The sequence below is a fragment of the Dermacentor andersoni genome, chromosome 6 (assembly GCF_023375885.2).
Source record: "Dermacentor andersoni chromosome 6, qqDerAnde1_hic_scaffold, whole genome shotgun sequence".
NCBI classification, from domain to species: Eukaryota; Metazoa; Arthropoda; class Arachnida; order Ixodida; family Ixodidae; genus Dermacentor; species Dermacentor andersoni.
This window is the reverse complement of record NC_092819.1, coordinates 120,086,636-120,110,498: the sequence shown is the minus strand read 5'-3', so window position 1 is coordinate 120,110,498 and position 23,863 is coordinate 120,086,636. Positions and strand designations below refer to the sequence as shown.

The 23,863-nt window shown below is 48.4% G+C and overlaps 1 protein-coding gene across 1 annotated transcript in view; it reads left to right on the top strand.

The window, feature by feature from the left end:
• The first annotated feature begins 491 nt into the window (after positions 1-491).
• Positions 492-23,863, top strand: part of LOC126522198 (sodium-dependent multivitamin transporter-like) — an 83,773-nt gene continuing 60,401 nt past the window's right edge. The window contains exons 1-4 of the mRNA XM_055066301.1: positions 492-598; positions 15,969-16,057; positions 17,287-17,396; positions 18,188-18,255. Coding sequence (XP_054922276.1) covers positions 18,208-18,255 — 48 coding nt within the window. The 5' untranslated portion in view covers positions 492-598; positions 15,969-16,057; positions 17,287-17,396; positions 18,188-18,207. The remainder of the gene's footprint in view (positions 599-15,968; positions 16,058-17,286; positions 17,397-18,187; positions 18,256-23,863) is intronic.

The window sequence follows — 23,863 nt, the reverse complement described above, 5'->3', positions numbered from 1 at the left end:
AATGTTTTCCTACGCTTTCCTTGTCTTCATTACCTGTTCGCTTAGCCTACCCAACATGAGCACGCGTGAAACTCTTCAAGCATGTCAAATGGAAAAAGAAGGAAGCTCCTTCTTGATTAGCCAACCCACCATAAACTTTCCTAATAAAGAAATGTCTTTTTTTGCACAACTAATTATGTCGTTGATAACATAGTGCTTTGTGCCTCTCGTGCTGCTAGCTGTACTTTCTAAGCATTCTAGAGCGAGCCGATGGAGAAGGCAGTTAAGACAATTTTTGCGCATGCGTATACATGTACAACTTTTTTACGTGGATTATGGATTACATAGACGGCATGTAAAGACATGGATTATGCCTTTCAAATAAGCCTACAGTCGTTCGCGATCATCTAGTCTGTTCCCATTTCGCCCTCTTCTGCTCACGCTGCTTTAGAATTTTGGGCTTTATTGGGTCAACATGTCTTCCCGCAGAACTGCCCTCACTGGCGCATGGCTCCTGTTTCTGCTCTATATCTCAGGATTGGCTCTGGGTGTCGCATTGACCATTTGGTTTCGTGGCTGTGATCCTGGACTGCTGGGGAAAATAGCCAGCATCGATCAAGTGAGGATTACAGCCCTCAGCACTTACGCCCATTTGCTTGCCACCAACACTATTCACAAAATAATCTTGCTAATAACTTAACTAAGTATCTTGCTAATAACGCAACTTAAAAGAAATGCTTTGTTTGGCAGTCAACTGAAATGCATGAGTGCACTTCTTACGTTTCAATCATAGTATTGCTCTAGCTAAAGCTAAGGCGAAATTCACTCCATATAAGCGTCCCGTTTTATCAGGTCACCCTTTTTTACATTTATGCTCTTTGGCTGCAAGAGAGAAAGCATGCTATGTGAAACGATGGTGCACGGCCTGGACTGGGTACTTTTGTCGTTGCGGTTTGGAAGAATAATACGATATAGATTGCGATAAATCACGCGGCCTTGGAGCTGCCACCTGAGGTCACCACAACCATAACTGCCGGACCATTCTATTTAATTAGGTTTATTTTCTTCTTCGATGGCTTCAATAAATGTGCTGTAAAGGAATATACACGCTCATTAGAGAGAGAGAGAGAGAGAGAAATAGAAGACAGGAAAAGCAGGGAGATTAACCAGACTCACGCCGGATTCGCTACCCTGCGCGGGGGGAAGGGGATATGGGGATGAAGACAGAGAGAGGAGAGACAGAGATAGCACAGTTTCGCGCACGTTCATTAGCGCATGGATTTTATCAGTATAATAAATTGGGCAGGTAAACAGACTTTCGCAAATATACTGTAACTGATTATTCTGCATAAATCTCTAGCATGAAAAGTTTACAAAGATCACTGAGTTAGAAGCCACTAACGAGGACACCGCCATATAAAATAAGGTTGGGTAAAATTGAACAGAAATAAGTAAATTCATTTCTAATGTTTTCTATTTAATGATGATTGTAAAAAAATATGCTGAGAAGCTATTAGGTTCTTTTGTCACCTGAGAAAGTAATTTCACTTTGATTAGTGTATTTAATGAGAAAAATTATTTCACAAAATGACTGCCCGGGCACCTCGTACAGATGGTAAACCAGCGAAGCTGAAATGTGCGGCCGCGGTGTTTATCGCTGGGTTGCTTACATCCTTGTGTTTCTTAATGAGGTTATGGACACGTATGAGTTGGGTTTATTACATTGTTTATTTGAAATGCCGCCCATGGGGTTTCGCGTAATTACCATTATGCAGGGGTTGCAATCAGCTGTTCATTGTGTTATTCAAGCGGGTTCATCAAAGTATTTCGGAATTAGGTTGCACATATTTGTTTCGTAATGTGTTAACCATAGTGTTTATTACTCGGTTATACACTGTAGTTACCATGTGACACAACGGGGCCGCAAATTTCATTTCTCTAAAAACAGGGACACATATTTAAGACGAAAGCCTTTCTAGGCTCGTGATGAAGTTTGTGTCAGGAGACCTGACCGGCCGTAGTGTGCGCCGAAGCGTCATCACGCCGTATGAAGACAGAATAAAGAAACACTGAATGATGAAAAATGATTTATAGTGACAGTTAGTGAATGATAACTTTATAATAGAGATTGGTAGAGGTTAATAATGACTAATAAAGCCTAGTAATGACAAATAATGACTACTAATGACGTGTATGACTACTAATGACTCCGAAATGACCAATCTTTCTAACGACGGCTTTTAATCACCTCAATTGAGTAGAAATGAATAAGAATATCTATTAATGAGTATTAATGACTAATATGACTAGTAATTACTTGAAATGACTATTAACAACAACGAAAATACACATGTCTAACGACGCCTTGCAATGACCGCAATTGAACATGAATGACTAAAAATGCTTACTAGTGAGAAGTAATGATTAATAATTATGTAAGGAGGTTTATTGGACGAGTCCAACAAAAAGGCGGTAGCTCGGAACAGTAGGTCGGGAGAACAAGATGGTGGTGTTCGAGCGCCGATCTCGTGCCCTCCGCTCTTGATGATCATCGGAATGTCATTACCTTCCTCTCTTCATTACAATTGCCCCCGTCGAGAAAGGTGGAGCCATTCTGGCGATCTAACAGGTGGGGACAAGAGGGTCGAGTACGGCTTGAGGCGGTCTACGTGAACAACATCACGTCCACGTCGACGACGGTCGCCGTGCAGCGTAAGAGGTTCAATGACGTAGTTTACGGGGGAAGTACACTCGACGACGCGGTAGGGACCATATAATTTGGGAGAAGTTAGGACGACAAGCCAGGGGCGCAGGGTGGTACAAGCAGCCACACAAGTGCTCCAGGAGTGATTGATGCGGCAGGAGAGTGATCATCATCGCGGGCGTTTTTCTGGCGCTGTTGGTCGGCTGTAGTAAAGCGCTTGGCTAGTTGTCGGCAATCTTCAGCGTAACGGGCGGCTTCCGACATGGGCGTGCACTTTGAGGCATCTGGTGCGTATGGCAGCACCGTGTCGATAGCGTGCGTCGGCTGGCGACCGTACAGAAGGAAGAAGGGGGAATACCCGGTTGTGACTTGCGTAGCGGTGTTGTACGCGTATGTCGCAAACGGAAGAACCAGGTCCCAGTTTGAGTGATCAGATGCAACATGTGTCGCAAGCATGTCGCCCAGTGTCCGATTAATCCGCTCAGTGAGACCGTTCGTCTGAGGTTGGTAGGCAGTACACGTCCGATGTACAATGTTGCACTGATGGAGAAGTGCTTGGATTACATCAGAGAGAAATACGCGGCCACGGTCACTGAGGAGTTCGCGAGGAGGACCGTGTCGAAGCACAAAATGCTTGAGGATGAAAGAGGCGACGTCCTGTGCTGTCGCCGTGGGGAGAGCAGCGGTTTCGGCGTATGGTGTAAGGTGGTCGACAGCAATGATAGCCCATCGGTTGCCCGCCGTGGTCAAAGGTAAAGATCCATAAAGGTCAATTCCAACGCGGTCGAATGGGCGGTCTGGGCATGGAAGGGGCTGTAATGACCCAGCGGCAGGATGCGGTGGTTTTTTTCGTCGCTGACACTCGTGGCAGCCGCGAATGAACTTGCGGACAAATCGAAACATTCCGCACCAGTAGTAACTTTTGCGTAAGCTTTCATAGGTCTTGAAGACACCGCCGTGAGCACACTGCAGGTCGGAGGGAAAGGACGCGCAGATTTTAGAGCGCAGCGTTCTGGGGATAACTAGGAGCCACTTCCTACCATCTGGCGAGTAGTTGCGCCGGTACAAGAGGCCATCACGGATGCTGACGTGCGAAGCTTGGCGTCGCAGTGTTCGAGTGGTCGGAAGGGTGGGTGCCTCGGATAAAACGTCAAGAAGCGAAGTGATCCAGGGATCTTGGCGCTGTGCAGAGGAGATTGTGGTGACGTCAAGAGCTGACAATGGGTGGTCTATGGTGGATATGGACGCAGTTTCGGTGGATAGTGGTGACCGCGACAGTGCATCAGCATCGGCATGCTTGCGTCCGGAACGATATATAACGCGAATGTCAAACTCTTGAAGTCGAAGAGCCCAGCGGGCAAGGCGACCTGGCGGATCCTTCAACGAAGACAACCAACATAATGCATGATGGTCCGTCACTGCATCAAACGTCCGGCCATATAAGTAAGGGCGGAACTTGGCAAGCGCCCAGACTATTGCCAAGCATGCTTTCTCGGTGACACTATAGTTTGACTCAGCCTTGGTGAGCGTTCTGCGGGCGTATGCGACGACATACTCCGCGAACCCAGGCTTTCGTTGTGCGAGAACAGCACCGAGCCCCACACCACTGGCGTCTGTGTGCACCTCAGTTGCGGCCGTAGGACCGTAGTGGCGCAGTATTGGTGGTGACGTCAGGAGACGGCGAAGGGTGGAGAAGGCTTGGTCACACTCAGAAGACCATGACGAAAGATTGGAGGCGCTGCTTAAAAGTTGGGTCGAAGGCGCGATTATAGAGGCGAAGTTGCGCACAAACCGACGAAAGTAGGAGCATAAGCCTACGAAGCTTCGTAACTGCTTTAGAGTCGTCGGCTTGGGGAAGTCGCTCACGGCACGTAGTTTAGCCGGGTCCGGAAGCACACCGTTTTTTGATACGACGTGACCGAGAATTGTAAGTTTTCGCGCAGCAAGCGGCACTTCTTGAGATTTAGTTGCAGCTGAGTGGTCTTCAGACACGTCAGGACATGGTAGAGGCGTTCCAGATGGGTTGCGAAATCTGACGCAATGACAACAAGTTCGCCGAGGTAGCAGACACATGTGCCACTTCAAACCCCGCAGAACCGAGTCCATCATGTGCTGGAAGGTGGCAGGCGCATTGCAGAGGCCGCAGGGCACCACATTGAATTCATATAGACCGTCAGGCGTGACGAAGGGTGTCTTTGAACGGTCGGCCTCTGGTAAAGGCACCTGCCAATACGCGGAACGCAAATCTAACGATGAAAAAAACTCGGCACCCTGTAGGCGATCAAGGGAATCGTCAATTCTGGGTAACGGGTACACGTCTTTTCGAGTGACCTTGTTTAGGCGCCGGTAATCCAGGGAGACTCGAATTGATCCATCCTTTTATTTAACGAGAACCACAGGTTGTGCCCACGGACTTTGTGAAGGGCGAATAACGTTGCGTGTAAGCATGTCGTCAATCTGGTCGGTAATAACTTGACGTTCCGCGGTGGAGACACGGTAAGGGCGTTGTTGCACTGGCGAGTTGGAGCCGGTGTCAATGTAGTGAACAATGGTAGAAGTTCGGCCAAGGGCACGTTGGGCAACATCGAAAGAGTCGCGGAACTGGTAGAGCAGCTGGGGAAGAGCAGAGCGTTCAAATGGTGACAGTCCCTCTGCGATCGACGAATTAAATAGGTCGGAAGCTGGTACATCAGAAAGATTAAGAGCCCTGACGACGTCGATGTCGCGTCGAACTGAATCTTGCTGCACGGAAAAAGTTTGGACGATATCAATGGGTTGCACGCATTCCAAGGAATTCACCTTTAAGCAGTTTGATGGGATACGGAAGAGGATTTGTGAGGCAGAGAGCGCTTGTTCCATTCGAAATAGAGAGGGTCGAATAAGGCAGAAGAAGTGGCTTCCGACTTAAAAGGAGGCGTGATGGTTCAAAGAATTCAGCTTTATCACATATGCTGTTGGTGAACACGGGGAGCAAAACAGCTGCTGTCGGCGGAATTTCTATGTCTTCTGTTATGACTAGTTTGTGTGCGGCTTGATGAACGGGGTTGTAAGACTGGTCACACAACGGGAAGAGCTCAAGTTCAGATGTGGCATAATCAATAACGGCGTGATTATGCGATAGAAAGTCCCAGCCAAGTATGATGTCGTGCGAGCAGGATGAAAGGACGATAAACTCAACAATGTAGTGCTTTTTAGCGATAATAAGTCGAGCAGTGCAGGCAGCTATAGGCCGAACCGGTTCTCCATTCGCTGTACGTAAGGGCATCATCTCAAGAGGCGTGGTCACCTTCCGAAGCGTGCGACAAAGTGTGGCGTCTATAACAGAAACGGCAGCACCGGTATGGACAAGTGAATATGCATGGGTGCCTTCTACAAAAACTTCGACAGTATTTGACGGCAATGTTCGAGGACTTGACCATTTTGACAGCGCAGTTCTTGCCTCACGAACTGCGGGAGCTAGTTTCCCTCATGTTCAGGGGCTGGTCGACGACGCATGGGCGACAAGGATCGGCGACGGGGTGAAGGTGAGCGACGACAGGTGGGTTGCGGATAGTCACGTGAAGACGTGCTTGTTTGCGGACCCGGACTTTCATAACAAGAGCGGGGAGAGAGAGAGAGAGATAAAACTTTATTGTGTCCTTGATGGGGTTAAGGGGTGGCGGGGGTCGGGAGGCTAACCCCCAATCCCCCCCTTCCTCAGACGGCGGCCAGTCCTTGCTTTCTGGCGGCGTCTTCGGCCATCCGGACGGCCCAGAGCTGCTCCTCTGGGTCCAAGCTGAGCAGCAATGGCTCCCACTGCTCGGCCGTACTAATGATGCGTGTGTTAGTGCGGGAGGTGTTGGTGGGTGAGGCTTTGGGGCATTGCCAGATAATATGATTGAGGTCGGCGCGGGCCTTGCACGCTTTGCAGAGTGGTGAGTATGCATCGGGGTACATGCGGTTGTAAAGCACGGGGTTCGGAAAAGTTCGTGTCTGAAGGAGTCGCCAACTGGTGGATTGAGACTTATTCAGTGTTTTGTGTGCTGGGGGGTAGCGTAACCGCTCTCTGCGGTAGTGCAGGAGAATTTCTCTCAACGTGACCATTCGGTCCCGCGCGTGACCGCGATGCAGAACAGAGGGCTGGTCGGGATCGGAAGACGCAGGAGAAGGATGATGCGCCCGGTGTGCGAGAGCTCGGGCGGCATTGTGGGCGGCTTCGTTTCCAGCCAGACCCGAGTGACCAGGGGCCCAGATGATCTGCACGCGGCGTTGCCTTGATGGAGGAGTGCCAGAGAGAATCTTCTGCGCTTGGGGTGCTATGAGTCCTCTTGCGTAGTTACGAATGGCCGTTTTTGAATCGCTGATGATGCAGTGTGCATTGGTAGCCGCGTAGGCCAAAGCGATGGCCGTTTCTTCTCCTACTTCGGGTAGCGTGGCGAATATTGATGCGGCCGCGGAGAGGTGGTACTGCGGACCCGCGACTGCGACGACCGCCATGGCGTTTTGGTTGGGGTACTCTGCTGCGTCTACGTAGGTTACGTCAGCGGCTTGGTCGTAGCGCTTTTTTAGTTGTTTAGCTCTTTCTGCACGTCGCTCCGGATTGTGTTCAGGGTGCACATTGCGAGGTATGGGCAAGATAACCAGCTGATCACGAATGTTTGGAGGGATGGGTACTTTTGGTCCGAATTGGGTGGTGTAGGTTATGCCTAGGGTGCCTAGAATGTGCCTGCCCGTGGTGGAATTGGCAAGTCGTTCGTATTGGCTAATACGGTGCGCTTCAATAAGCTCGTCTATGGTGTTATGAATGCCTAGGGCGTCCAGTTTCTCGTTAGAGGTGGTGATGGGAAGATGTAGGGCTTGTTTATAGGCCCTCTTGATCATGGTATTGAGTTTGAGCTTGTCAGTGTCATTGAGGCTAAGGTACGGGGCGACATAGGTGATCCTCCTCAGGGCGTAGGTGGTTACCAGGCGTATAAGGTTGCTTTCCTTCATGCCGTGATGTCGATTTCCGATGCGTGCAATGAGGCGAGTGGTTTGGTGTACATGTTTATCTAATTGCTTGAGTATCTCCGTGTTTCTGCCGTTTTGTTGGATGCGTAAGCCAAGGATACGAATGCTAGGTACTGTAGGTATGCGTTGCTGGTGCACGTGAAGTTCTATCTCGGGTGGGTGAGGGTCTGGACGTCGACCTCCCCAATTAGGCTTGTACAGAAGGAGCTCTGATTTCTGTGGGGAACACGCCAGGCCGCGCGGTTCTACGTATGCAACGACCTCGTTGATGGCTTGCTGCAGCGTGTCTTGGATGTCCCCGTCGCTGCCCCCGGTGACCCACAGGGTGATATCGTCTGCGTAGAGGCTATGCTTGAGGTTGGGGATGCTGGCTAATGCAGGCGGTAGTCCGAGCAAGGCCACGTTAAACAGAAAAGGGGATAGAACCGATCCTTGCGGCGTGCCTTTGCTGCCGAAGTGAATAATTGGCGACTGCAACCCTCCGATGGTAATGGTCGCCGTGCGACCTGTAAGAAAATTCTTCACGTAGTTATATGTTCGATGTCCAACCTGGAGTTGTGCCAGTTGGTTCAGTATGGCCTCATGCGTGACGTTATCGAAGGCCTTGGTTAGGTCTAGCCCCAAGATGGCTCTGGTGTCCAGCCTGGAGCTTTTGTCGCCATCGATAATTTGGTGCTTGAGCTGAATCATGACATCTTGAGCAGAAAGTTTCGGGCGGAAGCCAACCATGGTATTGGGGAAGAGGTCGTTGTCGTTCATATGTCTGGTTAAGCGTGTGAGGATGACGTGCTCGAGGACCTTTCCGACACATGAAGTCAGGGAGATAGGGCGGAGGTTTTCGAGTAGGAGGCGCTTCCCGGGTTTGGGAATCATAATAATTTTGGCTTCTTTCCATTGTGAGGGGAGGTTTCCAGTTTCCCAGTATGCGTTAAAATAAGCTGTGAGGGCTAGTATAGAATCCTCATCTATGTTGCGAAGCATTTTATTAGTAATGCCATCAGGTCCCGGGGCTGAGTTAGGGCGGAGTGCGAGGATGGCTTCACGTACTTCTGCCGCTTCTATGGGCACGTCCAGGTGGTCGTTATCGGTGCCTGTGTATGCTGGAGCGGGTGTAGTAGGTTGAGGTCCTATGTATCGGTCTATCAATTCTTGAAGAACTTGTGCGTCCGTGCCCGGATGGGTGTGAATAATTTTTTGCAAGTTGTGCTGTTGTGTGTTCTTGCTGTTAGCCGGATCGAGGAGGCAACGGAGGATATTCCACGTTTTGGGCAGGTTTGGTTGCCTCTCCATGCTGTCGCATGTGCTGTGCCAATTTTGACGAGTAAGTTGTTGTGCATAGTCTTCGATTTGAAGGGTGAGAGTACTAATACGTTTCCTGAGCGTTCGGTTGAGCTTGTTGTGTTTGTATCTGCGTTGCAGACTGGCGAGGGCTTCCCACATATGAAGTAACTTGCTATCTGCCTCCTGCAGATTGGCTTCTTCAGGCACCAATTTAGTGGCTTTGCTCGCGTCTTGGAGCAAGGATGCGATCCAATCTTCGAAAGGGGGTTGGGTACCCGAGAAAGAGGTGAGGGCTCTGGCCTGCCGGAAAGCGTCCCAGTTCGTTATGCGGAGTTGACGACCCTTGGGATTTCGCGGGCCCGCTCGAACTGTTGTTTGGATTAAATAGTGGTCGCTGCCCAAGTTGTCTTGTGTGTAGATCCAGTCTGCTTGTGGAATTCGTTTTGCGAATGTCAAGTCCGGAGTAGTATCTCTGCTAACGCTGTTTCCCATACGAGTGGGAGAAGTTGGATCCGTGACAAGAGTAAGACCTAGATTCTGTCCGTCAAGCCATAGTTGTCTTCCCTTTCTGCGGTCCATTGGGTATCCCCATGCCACCGCAGGGGCGTTTAGGTCCCCTACGATGAGCAGGGGGGCTCCCCTAGCTACTTGATCTGCTTTGGTGAAAAGTCGTAGAAACCTATGTTGTTCTCTGGGGCTGCTGTACACATTGAGGATGAAGAGGCTCTGTTGCTTGCGCCTTGCAGACGGGATGATCTCCAGAAAAATGTGGGCTGCTGTATCAATGCCTGTATGATGCTGTATAACTGGAATGTTTCGCTTAACTAGTGTGGTTACTTGGGGCCTGCGGTTATCACTGCAAACTGCGGTGTATGCCGCGTATCCCGACAGCTTAGCCACTTCTCCGGTCTCTTGTAATGCGATAACATCGGGGGAAGTATGTGGTGCGAGAGAGGTAATGTATTGCTCTAAGTGTGCTCGCTTTCGCCGGAAGCCCCGGCAGTTCCACTGCCAAATGCAGTAGGTAACACGTTCTGGATTACTCGCAGCCATCTTTGTCGGGACGCGAGTACGGCTTCTTTAGGGGACCTGCTCTGGGACGGAGTAGGGTGTTTTCCAATTCTGTCAAACGGGTGTTGTGATTTTGAGCCAAAGTCGCGACCATGTCTTGAAGCACTTTGCGCGTGTCGTCCATGTTTTCCTGTCGCTGTTGTTCTCTTGCCGCAAAGGCTTGCTCAATTCTGGGCAGTAGTAGCGTTTGTAGTTTCGCCGTAAGGAGGTTGTCCATTGCGCGTTCGAGAGCCTTTGCAATGGAGGCGTCGAGCAATGTGGCAAGCTTACAATCTAATGCTTCGTTGAGGTTGCGTTCTATCCGCTGTTGCAGCTCAGTGAGAGCCTCACAGTTGACATTTCCTTCTAAAGTGTATGCTGGTGCTGCCGCTTTTGAGATTGGTTCGAGAGCTTTGCGTTTGTGCGAGGTTGGTTGTTGGGTGGTTTGCGGGCAATCTATTGCAGGGACAGGAAGGATGTCTGCATTTGATGGTAAATGTTTTGGTTGTGTGTCTGCAAGTTGTGATTTCAGATTAGCGTTTTCTGTCGTGAGTTCTTGTATCTCAGCACGTAAGGATCGGAGCTCCTGCATGAAGTTGTGCATGGTAGCGTCACTAACTGTGGTCACTGGGGTTGCTATAGGTTGTGTGGTGTGACCTGTGTGGGAGACAATGCTGGCCCAGCTTACCTTGGGGGGTGCGTCTTGCACTTTAACTGTGGTCGTTCTGAGGCTTGCGTTTCCTTGCTGCTGCGGCGGTGTTGAATCCGGTCCGCTCCGGGAGTGACTGCGTCCTTGTGACTGACTGCGGCCTCGGGAGCGGCTGCGTCCACGAGACCGACTGCGTCCTCGTGAATTGCTGCGTTCGGGAGCCTGCGGTTGTAGTGTTGACTTCGGTGTTGGCAGAGCTGAGTCTCCATTTGCAGAAGTCGATGGCCCCGTCTCCTGGTCAGCTCCTTGTTGTCCCAGTCGTAGGCGTTCCAATCGTCGTTGGAGTAGGAGGTGTGGTGTCTGGAAGCGGCGATGGCAGGACTTATCACCAGTCGGGTGGTCTTTGCCACAGAGCGCGCAGCAAGGGGGACAGGGGTGATCAGCCGGCGGATTTACTGTGTCACAGCTCTTGCATTTCTTCTGGGTTGGTGTGGGGCATACATCGGCCCTGTGGCCGACGGTCCCGCAGATGTCACAGACCTCGATGCGCTTCTTATGTAGATAGCATTTGTACTCTGCTCCGCGGTAGTAGACATGGTACGGTACTTGCTTTCCGTCGAATACGATGAGCACTGAATTAGTACTGCCCATGCGTCGGGCCTGCAGAATCGTAGGGTTCTTCTTGTAAACGAGACTGTTGGTAATGTCTTCTTCCGTGTCATATGAAGGGATGTTATGTATGACTCCTTTGGCTGTGTCCTCCGGCGGTGTGACGTATGCTGTGGCAGCGTAGCGGACTGCTCCGATGGGGAGACTGCGGATGCGACAGTATTTTTCGGCGTTAGACATCATTGGCGTGCTAACTACAATGACGTTATTATCCGTGCATGAGCGGTAAATGTCGTCCTCTGCTTCTTTGGTTGTAATGCCCGTGATCTGCAGTATTGAGTCGCGTATCTGGGCGTCTCCTAGTTTGGACACGTTGAAACCGTCTCTTGGGCGTATGACGATCTTGATATCATTCTTCGGAAGTCGTGGTTGCCGTGGTGCGCGTCGGCGTAGTGCGGACTGCTCGGTACTCTCGGTGCGTGCGCTTGCTGTTGCACAGAGGGATCCGTGTATGAGTAGGGATGATGCCTGCGTAGTCTGTCGTTGCTTACGGTGGCTGACAAGCCACCCTGCTTCAACGGTAGCTTCTTCGGGGGCCATTTCCGTGCCTTCAACCTCTACTACCTCCATGACGAGGGGAGGGACTGCACTTACTTGATTTCACGAGGGTGCGAGTCGTTGGGCGAAGTCCTCGGGAGCCGGGACTGCGACAGTGACGCCGCGCACCTTCGTAGCTGCAGCGCACCTGTCTCTCCGCCAGACGGAGCAGCTGAAGATCTTGTTAGGGTTAGCAATGTTGTGGTCGTGGAAACCCTTGTTCTGGGTCCCTGGCGTCGGGACTGGTCTTGATCGGTAGCAGAACACTTCCAGAAGCTGGTTCCGACGTTAGTTTGGGTCCAGCGGTGATTGTTTGGCCACAAGAGTTTGAAATATACGGAGCCCATACGAGGCGCGTGCGCTCCGTCAGCGGCGTCGTCGTCTTCCGAGAGCGGGGACGATCCATGTAGTTCTGCGAACGGGCGTCTGAGTATCCTGGCGCGCGACGGCGGCAGAATCGGGCGATATGACCAGGGCCACCGCATGCACAACAGATCGGCCGGTTGTTGCGTGTTCGCCAGGGATTCGCAGTGATGGGAGCAGCCCATGTCACGGACGGCTGAATCGGGGCTGCAGCATACGACACACCATGGGAAGGTGAGGGCTGTTGAAGCTGCTGCCGCTTTACTACGTCAGCGTAACTAAGAGGCGCGGCGACAAGTTGCTGCTGAATGGGCACCGGCATGGCCTCGGAAATCTGTTCTTGGATGACGTGCCGAAGCACGGGAGCAAACGGGATTGGTCGCTGCAGTTGCTGCTGCTGTGGGAGCTCCTGGCGCTGAGCAAACGGCAGGAGAGACAACTGGCGGGCCACCTCCTCACGCACAAATTCTTTCATTTGTGCGAGAAGGTGTGACTGGTCCGGCACGATGTCCAGTGCAGCGAGTGGTTGACTGTACGTGTGAGATGAGGGTCGGGTGAGAGCCCGCTGCCTTCTCAATTCATCATAGCTGTGGCACAGAGTTACCACTTCAGACACTGTGCCAGGAGACTTCGCAAGAAGCATTTGAAAGATATCATCGTCGACACCCTTCATAATATGCTGTATTTTGGCACTTTCGCTCATTGAAGCATGAGCGCGCCTGCAGAGATCGATTATGTCCTCAATATAGGCGGTAAACGTTTTGTTAGGTTCCTGTTCCCGTGTGCGCAGCCGTTGCTCGGCGCGTAACTTCCGCACGGCAGGGCGACCGAAAACGGCAGATATTGCCTCCTTAAAAGCGGACCAGTTCTCAAATTCCGATTCGTGGTTCGTATACCAAAGCTTCGCCACGCCAGCCAGGTTCGCCACGCCAGCGCGGTACTCAGCTTAGCAGCGTCATCCCACTTGTTGGATCCACTAACTTTCTCGTAGGCCGACAGCCACTCCGTACCCGAAAATACCGGGGGGTCTCGCTGGGGAACCGGGCCAGGGCAAACGGCGACCGGGAGAGATGGCGGCGGTTGGGCAGCGTCAGCTTGCATGGTCGAGTGCAACGTACGGGATCGGAGTTCCAAGGTGCCGGCGATGTGCGTACCCCGCACCTCCACCAAATGTAAGGAGGTTTATTGGACGAGTCCAACAAAGAGGCGGTAGCTCGGAACAGTAGGTCGAGAGAACAAGATGGTGGTGTTCGAGCGCCGATCTCAGGCCTTCCGCTCTTGATTATGATCGCGATGTCATTATCTTCTTTTCTTCATTACAATTATTTGAAATTACTTGCAATGACTATGAAATGGCCAGTATGTCTAACGACTTACAACGACTACAATCGATTAGAAATGACTAAAAATGCTTAGTAATGGCCTGTAAAGACAAATTACTGAAATGACTTGTAATGACTAGTAATGACTACGAAATGACCAACATTTCTAACGACGGCTTGTAATGACCACAATTCATTACAAATGACTAAAAATGCTTAGTAGTTAGCAGTAATGACTAAATGAAAGAAGAGAAAGAGAAGAGGCAAAGAGAAAGAGGCCAATGATAAGCGGAGGAAGAGTAGGCTTTCGCTGATGACCTCTTAAGCGAGATCTTAAGAGACCCTGCAATTTTTTAACCTATTACGAAGTCGGAGAGATACTGCTCTGGCCGTGCTCTGGTGTGAGAGAGAAACGCCGTCACTATCGACGTAGCCAATGGCGCGCCACATCTTCTGCCGGAGGGTTCCTGTGGTGGGACCGCGAGCGTTCCGATTTGGCATATGCAGCTTCGTTGTAAAAGTTTTAAATGCGTAGCCATTTCTATGCCTACTTTACGAGAAATTTGTCCGTCCGTCACGTAAGACGAATACAATGGCTCATACCCCCGCAGTAGCGTTTCTGTAGTAGGGCCAGGAGCGTTTCAGCTAGGCATATACAGCTTCGCTGTAAGATCATCAAATGTCTCGGTTTGTCCGCATCCCTTTGGCAAAATGAGGCACCTCCGTAAAAATGAATTAGGGCTAGTATTTACAGCTGAAGCAAGGAAAGAGGCCACCACGGACTCCATGACAACCTTTGTGGGTGCAGTGCGCGCATGCTTCGGACTGAATCCAGACAGATAACAGGCAGACTCAACCAGATAAAACACTTCCTCTCCTATGACATTGGTGGGGCACAGAGAAATTTTCACCTTTTGTGCCTTGGACGGCGTGGCCCTATTTTTTCAGCCATTACATTTCTTTGTTTTTTAGTTTTTCGCCGCAGATTGGGCCCCATATTTGGCAGCTTCAGACATCATCAGCTTCTTTTTGTGGGGGGATTAGTTCGACACAGTGCTAAGTTCAGATCGTTTTGATCTGTCATTCAGCACACCAGGCACACAAAAAATGCCTGAATAGGTTAAAGGTGTCGCATCAGAGCTTCACCAATGGTTTAGACAAAAGCAGTGCTGCAATTCGAAGAGTCTCGCCTTGGTGTTTTACTGCAATTCGCAGCAATGCGAGTAAGGCTATGTTTTCAATTTATGTTTTGATGTCTCCCTTACGTGAGCAAGGTCTCTTCGCTATATTTTCCCTTTTCTGACCATCCTAGACAGAGAGGAAAAATATTACTCTGTACGAGCGAGCATACAAACCACTCACACTGATTGTAGCTTTCTAAAGCGTCGCAATGAAGCGTTTTGTACCCCCAGTAATACTGGAATTTTTTTTCCAAAGTAAGAAAAAAGAAACGGTGAAAACATTTCAAGAGCTCTGCCTAGTGAACAAGGATACTGATACAACTCTTGTGTTTATTGTGCAGACTTTCCTCGTGCCATTGCAGTCCTCCAGAAACGTAACTGCAGAATTGGCTGCGTTTTAAATCACCCCATAGCTCACATTTAACTACTCATTTCTTTTTTCCTGGAGGTTCGTTCGACCAAACATGATAATATTTAAGTCACTTGAAGCGGAAAGCGAGCGACACATCACTGTCAAATGTTGAGGGTTTTCTAGTGAAAGGATTTCAGGTTAGATGGCGATAGTGAATTATGTCGCATCTGGCCCCGGGTCTCATTTTGTTCCGCTTTCGCTGTACAAGTTGCCCACAGCCCCGTTCATGGAAGGCGACAAGATTCACAATTGTAAGACAACGAATGATACGGGCTTGTCTGATTGCTGATGTCGCGAGCAAGACAAAAACAGACACAGGAGGCCTGAAGATGAACATGAGCGTCAAGTTTTGCAGAAGCAACTCCGGCAGAGGACCCATATGATCGTTGATTAGGGGGTTGTCATGTTGATGAACATGTATTTATAGTTGTTCCCAAATGTATTTAATCAAAAACAACCATTTAGTCCTAATGAAATTTGGTTATTTGTTGTGCTTTTTGCTGATCTAGCTTTTTTTTCTTATTGTGCACCAGAAGTTCAGCACTTGTCCAATCTTTCCGCAATGACCGCAGGCAACCTAACGCGGTAAATGCAAATTTTCCGTGAACTGTACGATGAACTGCTCAATTTCTTGCTTAGAGAGAGCTGACCTGACATATGGGGTAATAGTGAGCAAACAATTTTGGGTTTCGGCCACACATAGCGATGGTTAATAGTAAACCGCTTATATTTTAAACTGCACACCTTACGGTCGTAAAAAAACCGAGCTGTGTCGTGTAGCGTATCTTTTTTGCATAAGAAATATGTCTCAGCTTCTTTAACTTTATTTCAGATTCTCCCTTACTACGTAAACACGTATTTGGTTCACGTACCCGGCTTTCTCGGTTTATTTCTTGCAGGCATCGTCAGTGCTGCGACAAGGTAAGCGAAGGAGCTTTCTCCGCATGTTCTTTTTGAAATTCTTTGTGTGGCTTGCCTGACCCATGAGCTACCTGACTTCGGCGTCCTTAAGCATGGAACGAAAATGCCCTAAGGACTTCAAGAACGGCTATACATACATTGGTGGCCGATCTTCTGGTTTTTATTCAAGAGGTTACTGAGTAGTAAAGGAGCCCTGGACATTCCGATTTTTACTAACCATGGTGACTTAGCGGTTGTGGCGTTGCGTTGCTAATCACGATGTAGAGGAATCAATTACCGACAGGAGCTGCCGCATTTCTATGGGTATCAAGTGCAAAAATGGGCGTGTGGTATGCATTTGGTGCACGTCAAAGATTCCCAAGTGGTCAAAATTGTGGTTTTGGGGGCGTGAATCTCAAGTAGTTCTTTTCCAGGAATTATACTGTTTACTTCATGTCTACTTCTACTTCTACCCTGGACATAGACTGATAAGTCCATGTGCAGAGTGAAAAACGTTTTCGTTGTAGTAGTTTACATGAGCATTTTGTGCTAGCATGGTGGGTTCACCAAATGAGTAATCTAGACCTCGTGCGCCGATACTTTATGTTGCGTTTTACATACAAGTATTTTGTTCCTGTGGCCGGTTGGCTCAGTTTTTTGCTTGTGTCAAGATTCGGAAGAGAAGTTGGTCAATATGCAGAACGTGGCCTGCTGTAGTGAACGGTGCAGTATTGGCACCAATAAGGAACATTTTACGTTGAAAGCACACGTTTTAATTCCCGTAATAATTTACAGTGTTAATGACACGTACAAAGGTGTATTCACTAATGGTGTTACTCTTTCGCCCCTTATGAGCCAGTGCAAATCTATCGCCTGGCAAAAAGTGCTAAAATGTGAAAATAGCGGAAATGTGAGCACAAAATTATATATTAAAGAAGACGCATACGGCCATGCGCAATTCCTTAAGAAATTCCCTTATATAAATCTACATAGTTTGTGGATGAAAAGTATTTTGACGCTGTGTCAGATTTAAGGGGGCGAAAAATTTTGTCTGTGGTACGAAGAGCATCGCTAAAATGATAATCTTCGGCGCATATTGCTTCGTTGACATTTCTTATGGAAATTTTTCATAGCGGCGAGTTTCCACAATTTCTTCGCCTTGTTTTCAGAATACATTCCACGGCCCGCTAGAAATTTATGCAAGCTTTAACCACTTCTCATTTCTCTTAATTTATTTCGTCCTCTATCAGCACGGTGTCCTCTACAATTAACTCCCAAGTGGCCATACTATATGTGGATGTGATTGCTCGTCGATACAAGAATGCTGACCATCATGTGCTGTGGATCACACGTGGAATAGGTAAGCAGATGGCTCAAAGCAAGTGCTTGCTACGACATTGTTATAGGAGCTGTATAACACCTAATGTAGATGCTGAAAAGAAGACAGACGTTTCTGTTTTGTAACTATTTAAGCATCCTGGATTTAAAGTGTATTGTCATAAAGTGACACGAGATATTCAATATATTTATTAGTGGCGTAACAGCGAGCTAATGTTTTACGGCAGTAACATTTCAATATGATTTTAAAGATGCAGCGATAGCTTGTGTGACCTTCGTTCAGCTTGGCGCGCTATCCTGTGTAATAGACACTTGCACTAGTGTAAGTACACGATAAGTGAGTTAGTCGCTGTTTTCGCAGATGTTATCGGCTATGTAATCAAGTACATTTTGGTAGTAACGGTACAGGCTGCAATAACTGTGATATATTTTTTATCCTTTTTCTCGGCTGTGAATGGCACCTCCTCGAAAGCTCGAAGCAGTTTAGGAACAAGGGAAGATACGACCCAATGCCATGGCTCCGTCGTAATCTGTAAATAAGTAGACCTGCGCATTGTACTCTTGTGCTTCAATGCAAAATTCTCGAAAACAAACAAAGATTTGCTTGTATGGAGATGCATAAGGGATGTGTTCAGCCATTTTTTTTCTTTCATCTAGCTATAAAAAGACTAGCTAAACATCTGACCGCATGCTGTAATTCAGATAGAGATGAAACATAGTGTAACCACTACGTCGAGATTTGTGCACCGCCCATGCTTGGAAAAATCTTCATTGATCACTCAGCTTGAATTTCAATGTTTCCATTTGTTGCAGCTTTCATTTTAGGAATTTGTATGACAATTTACAGCACCCTTTGCGTACACATGGGATCTGTAACAATGGTGAGCACGACGTTTCGTTATTTAGGAATAAAAAGCTGTTTTGCTTGTAAGTAGACATCAGCGAACAAATGAATTGGCCTTTAACACAGAATGTATGCATAATTCGACATCAGAGTAGCGGCGAAACCGGACAATTCACAAATACACACATGCTGCTGAAAAAGGTCTTTTGCTGCCGCTCTAACGGTATTGAAAAAAGTCAAATAAAATTAGTTTCAAAGTTTTATTAACAGCCGACGATTTCTCAAAATAAGCGGTATTTATGGAGCCATCTTTTAACGCCTGCGTGGACGCGCCGGTGCGTATCTTTTGTGGCGCTGTCTTGTGCGCGACTTATCTTATATAAATACAGGTTTGTTATCGTGCATAAACACAAAAGAAAATAATTATGCTCAAGCAGCCACGTTCAGTGGGAAATAATGTTAATCGAAGCATTTTGCAAGAAGCGGACAACATAGCTTTATTTCACTTTCCCGAAGTGCTACAAGGTGGCACCATGCGTGAGAAATTGCGTGCACGGCACGGGCACGCCAGTGGCGACAATGGCTATTCGTCGACGACAATGATCACATGACAACAGTAGCGGTGACAATTCCGTGACAATAAATCTTACAACAGGCCCTAACACAGCTGCGTCATGACGAGTCGGCCGTGTGATCTTCCGGCCCACGCGGGAGCTGTTGGTGCCCGAAAAGCACGCCAAATGCAAGTTGGCACCCGCTGACAGCTACGTGGGTCACGCGTGTTCGTAATTGTTTGTGTGTTTCGTGCGCGTCAGCCCGGCCAGTTCGTCATTCCCGGGAGATATTGCATGGCCGGATGCCTAAACCGCACGAAAAAGGCAGTGGGAACGGCGTCTTCCGCTTGCTAAAGGTGCGTTCACACAAGGCCAAGACGACACCGATTTCGGTCTGCCGACTGTCGGCGACAGCGTTTTTTTTCTTCGTTTTGGCACCTCTGTCACACTGTACCGACGCCGAGCTCTCGACCGACCGTGGGCAGATTGATAGACGTCGGTACAATGTGAGAGAGGCGCCGAAACGAAGAAAAAGAAAAATGCGCTGTCGTTGACAGTCACCAGACCGAAATCGGTGTCGTATTGGCCTAGTGTGAATGAGCCTTAAGAGACGAGAAGCAGTGACAAACACGGGTCTCGGCAATGCGCCAATAAAGACAGACGTAGAAAGAACTTTATTATGACCGTCAACGACTCCACTGAGCAAGTGGATGTCGCGGGCCCGTCGGACTAGCGCCTGCTGAATCTGATGGGTTTTTGTTTATTATAGCAGAGCCTCCCATTTATTCAGGCTTGGGATTGCCCGCGACAAAGGGCAGCCATCATACGTCGGCAGATTCTGTGGCGTCCACTGATGCTTTTCTAAAAAAACTGACCTCTTTGGCTGCGGCCTGGGCAGTGTCCTGCTGCTCTTATACTGCGTCATGTTATTTAGAGCGCAAACATAGGAGGCAATCACTGGGACAAATGCAGCCGTGTTCGCGTTTAGGTGATTAAGACAGCACATGATACGCAGGCACCTCTCTACTTTGTTCATTCCATTAGTTTAATATGAATGCGTGATCACTGGTTTGATGCTGCAGAGAAGAGAAATTTAAATCTATTACTGCATCGATTGAGGCCTCTTCCATACGGGCCCTTCCAATTGTGGCCGAGCCAGGTCTGGATTAAATGATCATAATCAGACATTTCCGATCGCACTTTTACTCGATTCGGGTGAATTCAGTCGTGACATAGAACTTTGACTGCGATCGTAAATGTCACTCCTATGCACCCTTTATCCTCAGTGAGCTCTACTGAATGTCTGCACATGCTCATTTATGGCGACGCCGTACGCACTAAGCGGGCGGTACGACTTCATTGCTCCCGTAGCGTATGGCCCACACTTAACGAAGTGAACACATACTTCGCCGAATCGGACGTTCGGCCAACACTTCGGATAAATTTTCAAGCCCTCTATGATGAAACGATCACGGTGCTGCTGGCCGCTGGCGAAGAGCTAGACGTACCGCTTACTGCTAACTTCTGGCAGCGAACTAACGTCCGCGTAAAAATGTATCGCAGCGGATGCTGTGGTATTCTTGGTGAGAGGGAAATGTTTTGCCCACAAGTTATTTGCCTCGTGTTGCACTTCGAGTTGCGCACGGCCGACGAGGTCAGCCTGTTTACGAAAGGGAGAGTTCGTTTGTAAAAAATTACTTTACGGCGCATATTTCCATCTACGAATTGGAGGTAGTGAGTTTTCATGGCATGTCGGCTTGAAAGGATATCTCAGGATGGCATGGGTTCCAAGATTTGCGGTATTAACTTGCGGTAAAAATGCACTGCTTTTTCACTTACGATTTCTTTATAAAAATGCTGTCTTATGCAATCAAGCGCCCAAAGAAGTGGTACACCGATGCATCTCGTCGGACACATTGAAAATCCATATCTCTAAACAAGTGTAGTCCTGAGAATTCGTTCCAAGTGGATGGCCCTTGCGGACTCACCGGCTATAATTCGCAGGTTGATATATATGCGGAAATGGAATTTATTTAAAAGTTAATTAGTATAGGTGTGGTAAATATTAAATTAGACATTTTGACTACTCGTGAAACTAATGGCGGCCTCCTCTTGTAATTTAGCTTAAATAAGGCTTAGAATTGTGCTATATGCCACAGGCGAGTTTTCAAAATTTGGAGCAGCCAAAAAAGCACCTGGTATCTTACGTGTCTATGATGTACACGTAAATCGTAGCTTATTTACAGTCTTACACACTACACGCAATTACCACAAATGCCTGTATCCTTCAAAAGGAAATGGAATTCAGGCCAGACGAAAGCTGTTAGCTCGGTCTGCCCATTGCTCACTCACATGGGACACTATAACATAAAGCGATTTAAATTTTTTTATATTGCATCTCAGCCACTAGGCCTACAGAAGAAGAAGAAGTGCCGAGCAGTGCAGACGTGGAAGCATCGGCTTCGTCTTTTTTTTCCATGCTCCGCTCGCCAATGTTGAGAGTACAACAAAAAGAAGCATACCACTGGATCCGCCAAGCGACGGCGAATCGACTGACACCAAGATTCAAGGTGGGGCTCGTACTTTCACAATTTTACGGAACCATTTCTGCTCCTAGACGCCGACTAAGCTTAGTAAGGAGTAGGGCCTCTGTTGGGGCTGGTAAGCCCACCTGCCCGCAGGTATGGCGGATACAAACATGGAAGATGAAGATTTCGCTGAAAATGAAGGAAACAATGCTCAGGACGACCTCGGCTGGCAAGTAGTGGCAGGCCGAATATCACGAGCTAGCACAAAGGCTGTGGATGAGGAGAGCACATTGCCACGTAATCAACGAGAGCATGACATAAAGAAAACCGCCGTCGGTGGAATGGTTAAGAATTGGATTATCAAAGCTTCGAGGATGCCTCAACTATCTGAGGAGCACAGAGAGATCATTATACGGCCTCGAGGAGGACTCAATTTGAACAAGGTGAGCACCACCACGATTGGTTCGGCATTCGTCGAGGCGTCCGGCCTAACGGAAGAGGAGGCCCGTGAAGGTGTTGTCTGCCCAAAACTTCACTCAAAATATGATCGTAGTCAGCACACCTAAGCCCGACCACGCTGCGAAGTACGTTAGAATCAAGTCTTTAAAATTATGGAAGCGGAATACGAGGTTAATGCATATGAAGCGGCACCACATGCCACATGCAAAGGCGTCATCCGAAGAGTGGACATCAGAGACTCCCAAGCTATGATAACAAGAAACATCGTGCATGACTTGAACCCGCTTGAGCAGGCTGCTAAGCGCATCAAGACGTCGGGATCGGTCATTGTACTTTTCGATGGACTCAAAGTGCCCAATTTTGTCAGGTATGGATCCACACTAGTGAGATGCTACCTTTACAGGAAGCAATTCGACGTCTGCTTCACCTGCGGTAGGGTCGGGCACCGCTCTGATGGGGGTCCAACACCTGACTTTGTTCAGTGCAGCGGATGTAGAACTTGCAACCCAGGAGATGAACATGTGTGTGTACCTAGGTGTAACTTTTGTGAAGGCGATCACCCTACCGGTGACAAGTTTTGTAAGCATAGATTTCAAGTCCCTTACGTCGTACGACTACGTTGAAGAGAGTGCAACAGGACTCAGTCGTCAATAAGAGCGCAGTCGAAGGCGCAACAGGTGGCGCCCAACCATGCCCCCGAGGACAGGGAGCACTCACGCTCCAGGAGTCGCACCAGATCCAGGCATCGTTCACTATCCATGGAGCGAAGGCGCTCCAAGTTAAGGGAAGCGCAGGTGCGCTTCGTGCAAAGGGACTCAATACCTGGCGAGAAGAAGACGCCAGGAACCAGTTGGGCTGACAAAGTAAAAGGTATGGCGAGGGTTGCTGGGGGCGCCTCGCCTGATGTGGGTGATGACAATGATGCCAGAATAGAGTAATTAATTAAAGAAGTAACTTCTTGAAGGAAAGATAATGAGGAATCGACCAGGCAGGTAGTAGAGCTTCGTAAAAAAGAGCAGTCGAGCCCTGCTAGAGTAGAGATAGATAGACCTATAAGCAAAAGCAACGATCCAGGGGAATCCAGCTTTCCTGCCCCTAAACAGAGAGCGATGAGTTCCGAGGATGATTCAGTCTTGTCAGCCCGCAGTGAAATAAAAGAGGCAATTAAAGCAATAAGAGAGGCAGTGGAAACGACAAACCTTAAAGTGGAGAAATTGTGGAAATGGAGGCTAACGGCGGAAAAAGACTTAGGAAATTGGAGGCACGAGGGGATGACGACGATGAGTATCTGCCATCGGAGGTGGAAAGTATAAAGTCCATTCCTGGATTGTCGGGGGCCATGACAAAGAGGTAAATAACGGGTAATAGAAAGGCAGCCTCACCTAATAACAATGGACAGTAATCATGGATTTACCCAGTGGCAATGGAATTGTCGTGGGTTCCAACACAAAAAAGCAGCACTGCAACAGGTGATCAGGTCTTCTGACGCCAGGCCCAAGGTAATTATGCTGCAGGAAACCTTAGCGGACGAAATTATGCTTACTGGGTACAAAGTTATATGCAGAGACAAAAATGGGGAGGTGGTTGGTGACCCTCATTGACAAAAAGTTGCCATACATTGAGCATGATATTGACCTTAGACATTCCAGGTTTGAATTTGTTCTAGTTGAGATAATACTTAAAAGGAACAGAGGTAAGACGCAAAGCTTTTTCTGCTTGAATATTTACAGCAGTCTTAACAATTCAAGAGGAGCCAATTGGGAAAATTCAAACTTGGATCTCGGCAGGGATCATTACATCATACACATAACCATACGCATACAAAGACAGGAAACTAGAATCTTCAAATTCACTGATGGGGATCAGTTCAGAAAAATCAGGGCGAACTTAAGGAAAGTGGGGCCTCTAGATGCCGAATAGGAGCCCCTTCAGACATGGGTCATCCAGCTCAGAGAGGACGTCAAATAGGCCACTAAAGAAATCAGGGCAGAGGAAAATATTGAAGCTATAGACAGCAGGTTGGCGGATCTGATTGAGGCCAAACAGGCTAAACGCAGAGACTTAACAGAAGGCTAAGGAAAAAATAGCGCCATTAAATAGAGAA